This window comes from Tarenaya hassleriana, unplaced genomic scaffold (assembly GCF_000463585.1).
Source record: "Tarenaya hassleriana unplaced genomic scaffold, ASM46358v1 Cleome1, whole genome shotgun sequence".
NCBI lineage: Eukaryota > Viridiplantae > Streptophyta > Magnoliopsida > Brassicales > Cleomaceae > Tarenaya > Tarenaya hassleriana.
This window is the reverse complement of record NW_010960187.1, coordinates 5,999,501-6,011,021: the sequence shown is the minus strand read 5'-3', so window position 1 is coordinate 6,011,021 and position 11,521 is coordinate 5,999,501. Positions and strand designations below refer to the sequence as shown.

At 39.0% G+C, this 11,521-nt stretch overlaps 3 protein-coding genes across 8 annotated transcripts; 2 read left to right on the top strand and 1 right to left on the bottom strand.

Moving 5' to 3' along the window:
* Positions 1–531: 531 nt before the first annotated feature.
* LOC104814426 (F-box/LRR-repeat protein At3g48880) lies at positions 532–2,059 on the top strand. Its single transcript, XM_010542467.1, has 3 exons — positions 532–661; positions 896–1,275; positions 1,369–2,059. The coding sequence occupies exons 2-3, from the start codon at positions 914–916 to the stop codon at positions 1,928–1,930; spliced, it is 924 nt and encodes a 307-aa protein (XP_010540769.1). The 5' UTR covers positions 532–661; positions 896–913; the 3' UTR covers positions 1,931–2,059.
* A 207-nt stretch (positions 2,060–2,266) lies between these two features.
* LOC104814386 (F-box/LRR-repeat protein At3g48880-like) lies at positions 2,267–7,150 on the top strand. 6 transcript variants are annotated; one of them, XM_010542430.2, is made up of 7 exons: positions 2,270–2,517; positions 2,869–3,066; positions 3,185–3,300; positions 3,522–3,568; positions 4,616–4,989; positions 5,713–6,085; positions 6,859–7,150. In XM_010542430.2, exons 5-7 carry the CDS (start codon positions 4,634–4,636, stop codon positions 7,048–7,050), a joined length of 921 nt encoding a protein of 306 aa, XP_010540732.1. In that variant the 5' UTR covers positions 2,270–2,517; positions 2,869–3,066; positions 3,185–3,300; positions 3,522–3,568; positions 4,616–4,633; the 3' UTR covers positions 7,051–7,150. The 6 variants fall into 6 exon arrangements, with proteins under 6 accessions (XP_010540757.1, XP_010540740.1, XP_010540716.1 ...); XM_010542438.2 differs by lacking the exon at positions 3,522–3,568 and having other exon boundaries at positions 2,269–2,517; XM_010542414.2 differs by having other exon boundaries at positions 2,269–2,517; positions 3,185–3,568.
* A 477-nt stretch (positions 7,151–7,627) lies between these two features.
* On the bottom strand, positions 7,628–9,185 carry LOC104814377 (osmotin-like protein OSM34). The gene is made up of 3 exons (XM_010542400.2): positions 8,971–9,185; positions 8,708–8,909; positions 7,628–8,095 (listed from the first exon to the last, which is right to left on the bottom strand). The coding sequence occupies exons 1-3, from the start codon at positions 9,161–9,163 to the stop codon at positions 7,777–7,779; spliced, it is 714 nt and encodes a 237-aa protein (XP_010540702.2). The 5' UTR covers positions 9,164–9,185; the 3' UTR covers positions 7,628–7,776.
* Between the last annotated feature and the right edge of the window lie 2,336 nt (positions 9,186–11,521).

Genomic DNA, 11,521 nt, shown 5'->3' with positions numbered 1-11,521 from the left:
GAGCGTCGTTGTAATGTATACTAATGTACGATTGTTCTCGGTCCGATTTATTACAAACTAACAGTTTTGGATTTTCACGACTACCTCGTAAATCTGAGAAAACTAGGGTTCGTCGCTCGAAATAGACGTTGTCACAGGTGAAATGCCGTGAATTAGGTGATACACACACGGCAGATTTGTTCATAGGTTGCAGCATCAGAACAAACCAGGAGAGCCCCTAACAACTGATAAGCAAAAGCAAGTGGACCTTCAGGATATTATTTTGAATTTGAAAACAAGCCCAGATTCTCAAATATGCAAAGTTTATGAAAAGTTGTCAGATTTTGGATTTCCCAATTACAGAAATCCAAGAAATGGAAAGATTTTATGGTTTAACAAGTTTGACAGAAAGTTCCGTTTATTTCCTTCCTTTTGCATATTATAAAACCAAATGGTGCCAAGTTTACGGCTTTCGCCCTTTTTTGGTAGTTTTATAAAAGTTACTGAACTGTCCAATTAAACAGAGGGCGTATCCAGGCCGAGTACCATTTCAGATTCCATGCACTTATCACCTTTTGGCCCTGAACCAGAAAGAAATCTGCCTATAAAAATCTCCAAACCCCAAAGTCCCTGAACCCATCTCTCTCTTTAACACTGAGAACTTGTTCTTGAGACCTTCTAGGTAAATCAACGCTGCAAAGATCTCTCTCTTCATCGACATTGTGTCTGTAATAGAATTCCCTTGGAATTCTGAAGTGAAAATTGCAGAAAACGCTGGAATTTGATGACAAAGTCTCCGACTTTTGCACAATAAACACCATTTTCTGAGCTTGAGCGTGCTTTTGCCTGTATCATGTTTTACTGTGTTTGTCCACGTGAGAAATTCTTCACTTATCCGATTTCTGATTCCGTACAGGTTGAACAATCCAGACGAATGGAGGGAGACATGGAGCAAAATGTCCGGAGATGGGACAAACTGGACAGTAAGATTCTGGTGAAGATCTTTGCCCTGTTGAATGTGATGGAGATTGTCAATGTCCTCCCGGAAGTTTGCGACTCGTGGTTCGATGCTTGTTACCATCAAGACCTTTGGAACGCCATCGATCTCACCGACTTGAGCTCCTGTCAGTACGGAGCTCCTCAGAAGCCGAATTCTTGGGCCGAAGACGAAGAATCCAACAGGCTCGAGCAGATACTGGTGGACGTCACCCACTTTGGCCGCCGCCATGCCAAGAACTTCTTCTTCAACTTCTTCGTCTTCCTGCGTGAGGACGATCTCGCCCTCGCAGCTGAAAGGTACGATGTTTTTACTGTCAAGAACACGACCTCGAAAGCTACGTTTTGAGTTCGATATGTATATGGAACTGGTCTTGTCCTTGTCTGTTTCAGGGCCCCGAACGTGAGAAAGCTGGCGATACCGCCATGGAACAGTTTAATGGAGAGCTCGTTCGAGTTCGCATGCAGTCAGTGGAGACAACTGCAAACGCTTATCATCCCTGGGTTCAGGAGACATAGACGCGAGCTTCGAGCCGTCGGACAGAACTGCAAAAACCTAGCGAATCTCAAACTGATGTCTCCGTTGACAGTGGAACTCGCCAAATCCATCGTCGATGCTCTCCCCAACCTCAAATCCCTCAGCCTGCGCTGCTCCATTGTGTACAAAGAAGCTGTGACTGTGATTCTGATCCGACACTTGCGTCTGAAGAATCTGAATCTCTCTCATTGTATTTTCAGAGATATACCTCAAGTGAACAACACTGTCAGGTATTACAAGGAACCGAACAGAACTGTTGTGAGGAGGGCGAAGATGAATTTGGAGAAGTTTCTTGTCTGTTCGAAGGATGACTGCGAGATCTGCAGCAGTTTGTTCCCATTTGCGGGTACGGATCCAGATTTCAACTACAGGGAGGAGATTTGGAGAGAGGATGAGCTTGAAGAGTTTGCTTTCTGAGATTTAGGGTTCTTCTCTGAGAAAGTTTGCACCTTTATGATCCTTTTGTGAACTTTGAAGAAGAACCCTTCAATCTATATATCAATATGAATAAGAATAAATAAGACTTTGATCTGGTCGGGTCGTTTTCCATTATGTTTTTTTTTTGGCTCTATATTTTCTCTGAACGATCTATAAAAAAACACATAAAAATAATTTTAAATTTAAAAAATTAAGAACGTGAGCTATTTCGTTAATTTTAAATTATAGAAAAAGATGTTTTTACTAGAGGCGAACAAATTTTTTTTTTTTAAAGAACAAACTACTTTTGCTAATTATTTTCTTTCGTTTTTCGTACCAAAATTCCAAATTTTGCACTCACGGCCCAAATAAAGAACAAATCTCTCGTATTATCAAACCCGCGCCATCGACGCCATTCGCCGGCGAACAGAATGCGGTGCCGAGAAACGCTAATCCGGTGTTCTCACCGGGGAAACTGTGAGATAAACCCTAAGATTTCTCGTCCGTTGAAATTTCACCGTAGCCGCGACGGAGAAGAAGCTTCGCATCCGTTGGAACGAGAAACGCTGACGCTTCCCCTTCTTCGGGTGCGAACAGTTAATTCATTTTGTGATTTCGTAGTTCGTTAGTTCGTGAAATTCCCGAAATTTTCCGAAGTTTTTGTTCATATCTATGGGCGATTAATCGGGTTGATTTGATCTGTATGCTTAGGATTCTTTCGTGCAGAATTCGGTTTCTTCCTTTATTAACGAGTAATCTATCGAGTAAATTCGAGATCAATTTCACGGGAAATCAGTGCATTTGGAGCAATCGGTTGTGAACACATTATAATTGTCCCTCCGAATTCAGGCGCGATTTTGATTTGTATAAACTTGTTATTCTGTCTGATCATCACAACATAGTAATTCTATTTATCATTGTGGGTTTGTTGAAAATAGATTGACGGAATTCTCAAGTAGCATTGATGAAAAACTTTTTCCTGTCTGGTGGCTGATGATACTGCCATGTTATGCATAACTATGGTTCCGGGCACTCGTCAGCAGTGGCTTACGCGTAATGCTATCTACGCGGGAAAGAGGGAAAGGATGTCGTGAAAATGTTGATTGAAAACAAAATCGACAAAATAATGTGGAAAGGTTAGTAGCAGAAGATATTCAGGTGGAAAACTTTGGATGATATGAGTTTATATAATCTTCTTATATTTGATCTCACGTAGTTAGTTCTGCTCTGATACATATCATTTTGAGAGTTCAGGAAGAAAGATGAAGCGGGTGATGCCGAGATATGGCGAATATATAAAGGTGATACATTTTTGTTTTCAGTGAAGAAGAAAAAAAAATAGCACGCAGAGGCATGTAGTCACGACATGTGTGAGTTTTGCTCCTTTTTTTTCTTCTCTTAAATATCTATGATTTTACATATATAGAATCAGTTTTTAATGTTTTGAGGCTGCTATTTTCCTATTATGTCTTCAATTTATCAGGTGTAAATTAATGATTTCTAAGAAAGGATTCATTTTTCTACTTTTTTCTGAAATGGAAGTTTGTTTTGGATTCCACTATTTGTTTTGTATATAATGAGGTGTTTTCAGAGCCTAGATACAGAAGATAAGCTTGAGAAAAAACGCATACACCTGAGGTATCAACTCTTGTTTCCTTCTCTGTCATTTTCAGCTGCTTTTTCTTGTTTTTTTTTTCACTGGTCGCTTTCAGACACTCGTTCTCTCTCTCTCTCTCTCTCTCTCTCTCTCTCTCTCTCCCCATCTCTCTCACTCTCACACACACTTACATGTTACACCTTGCCTGTTGAAATCGAGTAGTTCATCTCTGATTGTTTGGAATTTTTTCTCGCAAATCTATCAAAGGTGTGTACGCTCATTGTCTTATATTTTAATGAAGTATGTAATCCTTGTAACAGAAGAGAAATCTGTGTTTGTTTGGATCTCTCTCTCTCTTTTTTCTTTCATGTTGTAGATGATACTTCCATTTAGATATGGCAGATCAAGTGTTATACCATATCAAAGTTCCATTAAGCTTTAAGCAGACTATTAACCTGAGTCGAAGGTAGGACTGTTATACCTAGGTCTTGAATCATGGTTAATTAATTTGTGTTCTGGATTTTATGTTGTTTTTCACTATATACCTGAATCACACACACACACACATATATGTGTATATATCAACTGCTGACTATCGTTCCTTTTGTTGTGACCAACGTAGATAAATTGTTATTCCACTTGACCGAATGAAAGATAGGAAAAGAAAATACCAACATAATACTGTTGGGATCTTTTTGCTTTTCCCGCGCTTCTTGCATTATATTTGAATTTCCTGTTTTGCGGACGTAATTATGATTTGCCTGAATTGATTTTATTCGCCTGTGAAAAAAGCTTGTTTGGGCATTCTTGGAAAATGATTTTCATAACCATGGCATACTACTCATTAATATCTGAAAAGAACTGCCTGTTTGAAATCTGTAGAAACTTCATGAAATTTTATAAAATTTTAGTGTAAGTCTTAGGTACAAATAATAAGAAAGCTTGTGTATGTGTGCATGCATTATCGTCTTGTAGTTGCTTTATGGGTTTCACTAGGAGATCTACCGGTCTGATCGCTGTAGAACCAGATGGTTTGGGTAAACAACCTCTCATCAATACTTTTTTTCTCTTGTTTCTTTGTGTTATAGGAAATATAAGCTGGTGAGATGGAGGGTAGCGATTCATCCCAGTCCCCGTGGGCAAACATGGAATATGACGTTCTTGTGAAGATTTTTATGACCCTAAACCTGATGGACTTGGTTTATGGTGTTGCTGGGGTGTGCCAATCCTGGCGTGCTGCAGCCCATGACCCTCTTTTGTGGGAAAAGATCGATTTTACCAGCTCGAGCTCTCATCCGATCATAGCTCGCCGTGTTTCCTACTGGGCCGACATGCATAGTCGTTTACGTTTTAAGCAAATGTTAAAGACCATTGCCAAGTTCAGTGGTGATGCCGTCACCCGTCTGTACTTCAGTTTCTACATATATGTGGACGACAAACATATCACATATGCTACTAAGAGGTTAGAAAAACTTTACTTCTGGTCATAAAATTGCTGCAACAGAATTAAGAAGAGGATAGTGATGCTTCCCTAACTCTTGTCATTCTCTTGGTGTTACTCAATTGGACTGTAGACAAATAGCATATGCATCTTATTCAGGCTCTATTTGGGAAAGCGCCCTGGTTAGATACGAAATGTCGAAATATATTTCTTGTACTTGCAATCCGACCCAAACGGTTAATTCCCTTGTTTTTACCTAAAGTGGTAACCCTAGCTTTCAATACATTTTATGGGGTAATCCTAGTAATACTAGTCCTTTTAACTTGGAGATCTGCAAGAAATAGTCTGGACTGAGTAACATTTTCTGTGGTTATGTCGTAGGTTCTATGCATTGAATTTCAATCTTCGCACCCTTTTTGAGGAAAAAAGGATTCTCTTCGTCGTATTGTGTCCATTAGATTTTTGTTCAGAAACTCTTTCTATTTTAAGTTGAAATGTGTAAATTTTATCATTACATCACTCATTTATCTGCCCAAACTTGTAAAGCTTTAAATTCTGCAAAATTTAGCCTGAAATGAGTATGTTTTATTGCATTTTAATTGGAAAGTTGTGGGTTTGTTTGATCTTTGTGCTTTTTCTTTGAGAAAATGCTGTTTTGTCATGGGGTTTTCCTTTCAAAACTTTGGTTGGTATGATCAAGGAAGGCTACCATAACTCCTCTCTTTTGTTGTGTGTGCTCTGCAGATTTCCGAATATCAAATGGCTTGCTCTACCGGGGTGGAATAACATTAATGAAACCACATTCATTCGTTCCCTTGCCGGATGGAGAAATCTCGAGTCCATAACGTTCCCATCCATTTGCAGTCCGACCAGTGTAATGAAATTCCTGGGGGAACACTGCCAGAACTTCACGAAACTGAAGATGATCCACACCTTCGACTATTCTTGCGCAGAGGCAGTTGTTAATCTTCTCCCGAACCTGAAGGTTCTGAGTCTGCGATCCTCCATCGTCTACAAGGATGCTCTCTACCACCTTGTGGAACACGCACCAAGCCTGCTCGCTCTGAATGTAGCTCATTGCCTTGTGTTTGAGTTGGACGAGCTTCCCACCTACCGGGTAAGCCCCCTTCTGTTTCCTTCATTATTTCTTTGTTGAAATGTGTTCACACAGGTTCGAACCCGCCACCTTTAAGGGATGAACAAGATCTCGAACCACCGGGACACGAGCTCTTCTTCAACTAGATAATTTTTGAGGTTGCTCTATCAGAGAAATATTCGAACTCGTGACCTTTAAGAAACGGACATGAGCTCAAACCACCGGGCCACGAGCTCTTCTTCAACTAAATACTGTTGCGACATTGTTTTCTATGATACTTTTGAGATTTCTCTAACAGGAAATCTTCGAACCCGTGACCTATAAAGGACATTCAAGAACTCACACTACTGGGTCACGAGCTCTTCTTCAACTGGATACTGTTGCCCCATTGTGTTCTAAGATACTTTTGAGGTTCCTCTAACAGGAAATGCTCGAACCCATGACCATTAAGGGACGGATAAGAGCTCGTCAGCTAGATAATGTTGCCTCATACTTATGGGGTTTCTCTAACAGGAAATGTTCAAACCCATGACCGTTCAAGGGGCGGGCAAGAGCTTGAACCACTGGGCCACGAGCTATGGCTCAACTAGATACTGTTGCCACATTGTGTTGTAAGATACTTATGTGGTTTCACTAACGCAGAAATGCTTGAACCCGTGACCGTTAAGGGACGGACAAGAGCTCGAACCACAGGGCCACGGGCTATGTTCAAATAGATAACGTTGGCAACATTGTGTTGTAAGATGATCTTTGAGGTGGTGGTTTCACTGACAAGGAAACGGCACATGTGACAGATGAACATCAGGCCGGTGATGGAGAAGGAGGTGACGGAGATGGCGAAAAGGCTGGAGAAGGTCATATGGTGCGACAGGAGGACTTGCCCGAGGTGCAACAGGACTTTCGTGAATGGACAAGGGGGCAACTCATGGTTGGAGTTCCAGCAGGAGATATGGCGTGACGATGAGTTCGCCGATTTTGCTATGTGAGATGACATCTTTAATAATATTACTTTTTAAATGGAAAAGTAATTATAATATCAACATTATATTATATCATTAATAAAGAACGGAGATTCCTTCGTCGCTACATACATTTATCTTTTCAGTTGTTTTTTCCTTGAAAGACGAACATTTATTTCATTGGATGTCTGATTTTATATTTTGGGAATTTTTCGCGGAAGAAAAAAAAAATGATGAAGCTAACCCATTAACTAGGGTTTTGGGAAAATTTCGAGGCCCATCGAAGGCCCAAATGTTAATATTACTTTTGTGGGCCTTGACGTACTTTATTTTTTAAAAGCTTATATAGGTTGGTACCTTTTATTATTTATTTTTTTCTAACATGACTACATGTATGGTCTTTGTATTATATGTAAACTCGAGTTGAGAATAATGGATACATATATAGATGTGTACGGCATATTTCATATCGCCAGCATTATTTTAGTAAACTCCCTTCATCATCATATATTTTTTTTTGGTTAAAATCATCATATATGCCATAAATACAGGCCAATTTGATTACAAATTCGATTGAAGATTTCAAAAGAACCGCACAAATTGATAAGAAATCGTTACCAACACAGTCTTATTTCATTCATTAATATCCATGGATGTACGTACATGGTACAGACGTGCGTAAATTCCATGCACGTATACATATATACGTATGCAGGCAGATACACATGATTAGACGACGCATCATTTCGTATATTATTGGGTGACCATTTCTATAGGAAACCCGCTGCCTCTAGGACAAAACACGACCCTGTAATTGGTAGATCCGCCGGGGCAAGTAAAAGTGCTCGTGGCGTCGTCTTGCGGGTAACTGTAAGCATCGGGGCATCGGTCTTTGAAGAATTTCGAATAAGTGGTCGGAGCACATGATCCTGGTCCGTTCGTACAACAATACTCGTTGGTTTTGAATACCGTACACGGATTGTTACACCCACCTGGTGCTCTCAGTACGTTCGGACACTGCCCGTTGATGTCGGCATTGCATAGTATTCGGTGGCAGTTCCCGTTTGTAGGGCTGCATATATAAAATGTTCGAAGATTATTTTGGTATCACAATTTGAATTTTTGAGAGAAAATAAAGAACACAGAGAAAGTTTAGTATAAATTTCTTGTATTTATAAGTAGGGGTGAACGTTTTTTTAGGATTTTTGGGTAATTTATCTTACCGGTATTCAATTTCGGATACTCGAAAAGTAACGAGACTGATGTTAAATTATACGAGATGAGAAATTTAAAAGATAGATTCAAGTTCAGACTCTATTATTTCTTAACAGATTATCTCGTAAATTAACAAAACTTTGTAAAGTTGTATGGGTTCGGGTACCCGGGTTTTGATCTCGGTCTCGTGGGTATCTAAGTCTCGCAAGACTGAGACACGAAACCGAGATCAAGATACAATATCTCAAAAATCTGAATATCCAACTTGTATCCATCCCTGATCGCGAGAAATGAAAACGTCGAGCGATTTGTTATACATAATAAACCGAAGCCGAAGTAAAATAATTTTAAAAATAAAATTGCAACAAATTAGAAATAAACCTAAACACTACACATAAAATCTCTTATACTCACTAGTAATGGTTTTAAGATATAAACTAAATAATTTGACAAATGTTTATGGTTTTACCTGAAATCCATAGGGATGTTGAATCCATCTACAAGTGACATATCATAGAAATCTAAGTTGTTGAACTGGTTCAGAGCATATTCGGCCAACGTGTTCGGCGGTTGGCCCCAACCAGTGCACTGTAACACACCACCACAGTCACCTGTCTGGCACCGACCACGACCAGAAGAGTCGAAGTTGCAGCCGGTCCGACCCCAAATCCAAATGTAAAAGTACGAAGTTCCAGATGGAATAATTATATTATTCTATTCAATATACATATATATTAGAACTTGTCTTAATATCCACGTTTAGCGTCCACGACTGGCCGGGGTCTAGACGGCGGCCGCCTCCAGGACTAGCGGCGGCCCAAACGGTGTACGTGCATTGGTTACGGATCTCGAACGTGGTGGCTGAGGCGGTCGAGATCAGGAGGAGAGTGGCGGCGATGAAACCAGAGAACGAGGCGTTGGCCATTGTTTTGGTGTAAGTTTTTACCATGCGTTTGGTGGGTTTATATACAAGTTTGGTTACGTTTTGAGGTTACGTAAATAATTTGTGGAATCAATTATTTAATTTATGTTTATGGGATTTGGACATTGGTAGGTTATAATAGAGATGAAAAAAATATTAGTTAGTTTATTTGTTCCATACATTGTTTGGATTACAAAAGATAGAGGCGGCTTGCTTTCATTGTCAAAAACAAAAGTCAGGATTTAGGTGACATAACCTGGAAATTTTGATACGACAATGAAATGATAATTATGGCATAATATCAAATTATAAAACAATATTCTTCTTCTTATTACTAATAGTTTTAATATATTAAGTAGTTTTTACGAATAATTCCATAAAAATATAACACAATAAAAAATCCAATAAAATAGAAATTTGGTAATACATAAATTCTATACAAACATTTTTTTTTTATAATCTGTGTGGTTTAATTTTATTTAATTAGTTAGAAATTATTTTTTTGTGTTGTTTAATATAGCCGTAAGTTATTTTGTTTATGAAAAAGAAGAAAGAAAAAAAACAAGGGAGACGATTCTCTCTCTCTCTCTGTGTGTGTGTTTTCAGATGTACAGAAGCATGAAGAGTGATTTGGGTTGCAGACAAGGTACTTCGAATCGTAACCCTAGCTAGCGTTTGCACATTGATCTTGTTGTAACTACCGAGACAAAGCTTATATAAAAAAAAAGATACAAAAGTTTGTATTTTTAGTATTGTATTCCCAATTTTTTATTTGAAAAAAAATATCACAAACTCGAGATTTTCATTATTTTTGTCATTTAAGGCGGAACGGAACTGCTTATTATACTTTCATCAAATAGTTCTTTTCCAAAGTCTACGTGAAACTCGCATCTTAACGTAGCTTTTGGAAAGTGAACATCTTCATTTAATGGGACTCTACAGAGAATACATATATATATATAATGCCTAAACAAGATGAGAGAACATGTTGAAGGAATCTTTTCGCAAGTCATCCCAATATTAGAATCTTTCATGAAATTCATACAATGCCCAGAAAAAGGGTTTACAAATTTAACCTTTTCTTATGGCTGATATTTGTATTTGAACAGATCAGAGGAGGCAATTTACGGAAGAGTACGATGGGTGTGTCGTTGATCATTCATCCTTGTATTCCATCGGCCTCCACTCTTCCATTCGCAAGAGGTCCGACGTCAATATCATAGTTTTTTCCCCAATATGCATGCACGGATGCATGGACTATATATATATATATATATGGTATTTTAATCTTTCACGAAATCAACATTCCACGTGTCGAGATGGATGATTCAAAGAAGATTTGTTCGGTTGATTGACATCATATTTTCCCAATTTCTACGCCACTTTTTCTACTTAGAAAATTTAATGGTATAATGATATTTACACTATTATTTAAATCAGTTAAACTAATTTTCACACACACACACACACATATATATATATATATATATTGACAATTACGTCTAAATAAATATATCATATGACGTCCCCTCAAAATACGTCCAAATGCGGAATATACGAAATCTCTAAAATAGCATAACAATAACAATAATATTTCAAAAAATATTCGAATTATTTCGTTCTTCGATGGAAAAAGTCCATACAAATGAGAGACCCATATTCTGGCCCATTATCATGACCCAATTCAGCCTACATCCATAGGCGTTCATATCTAAATTTTGATCCGAATTATAACAACTAATATATCCGTCGATTACGGAAATATCGATGAAGTCTTGGTCAGCGAATCCGCCGATAGTGTACTCGGCTAGAGTGTTCGGGGCCTGTCCGTAAGACGAGCACTGGAGAGCGCCGTTGCAGTCTCCCGTCTCGCATTTTCCTCGTCCAGATGCATCGAAGTTACAGTTGGTCCGACCCCATATGCGCCCTTGGGTGGTCCCTGGTTCAGCCGTCACGGTCCACGTCTCGCCCTGCCCGAGTCGTTTTCCGCTCGGAGGCTTGCCGGGCGCTGACGAGGCGGCCCATAGGGGCTGTTGGCAATTGTTTCTCACCTGGAACGTGGCTGCGTTGGCTGCAACCACAAAGGTGGTTAGGGCCACAAATGCAAAGAGAGGAGCCGTTGTGTTAATAAGTTGGTTTGTGCGTGTGGTTTTTGTTTTCGTGTATTGGTGGCGTTATCTTCTATATATAAGGTGGCATTCGAGGGGCAATTACGTAGTTCTAAAGATGGGATTAATTTCAAGAGAATTATGATTTTTGCTTGATGGAATTTTCTAACAATTTAGGCAGCCCCACAATGTCATGTTCCGGGATTAAATATAAGGAAAATTTTAATTTTATAATAAATATTTACCACAAAAA

What these genes read in the sequence shown, in the direction of transcription:
- LOC104814377 (XM_010542400.2), bottom strand. Translation starts at nt 9,163, where the DNA reads ATGGCCAACGCCTCGTTCTCTGGTTTCATCGCCGCCACTCTCCTCCTG. An exon ending in TATTAAGACAAGTTCTAATA is followed by an intron (nt 8,910 to 8,970) that starts TATATGTATATT and finishes ACTTTTACATTT; the next exon opens with GGATTTGGGGTCGGACCGGC. An exon ending in AACATCCCTATGGATTTCAG is followed by an intron (nt 8,096 to 8,707) that starts GTAAAACCATAA and finishes TTATATATGCAG; the next exon opens with CCCTACAAACGGGAACTGCC.
- LOC104814386 (XM_010542448.2), top strand. Translation starts at nt 4,634, where the DNA reads ATGGAGGGTAGCGATTCATCCCAGTCCCCGTGGGCAAACATGGAATAT. An exon ending in ATCACATATGCTACTAAGAG is followed by an intron (nt 4,990 to 5,712) that starts GTTAGAAAAACT and finishes TGTGCTCTGCAG; the next exon opens with ATTTCCGAATATCAAATGGC. An exon ending in ACGAGCTTCCCACCTACCGG is followed by an intron (nt 6,086 to 6,858) that starts GTAAGCCCCCTT and finishes CACATGTGACAG; the next exon opens with ATGAACATCAGGCCGGTGAT.
- LOC104814426 (XM_010542467.1), top strand. Translation starts at nt 914, where the DNA reads ATGGAGGGAGACATGGAGCAAAATGTCCGGAGATGGGACAAACTGGAC. An exon ending in CTCGCCCTCGCAGCTGAAAG is followed by an intron (nt 1,276 to 1,368) that starts GTACGATGTTTT and finishes TGTCTGTTTCAG; the next exon opens with GGCCCCGAACGTGAGAAAGC.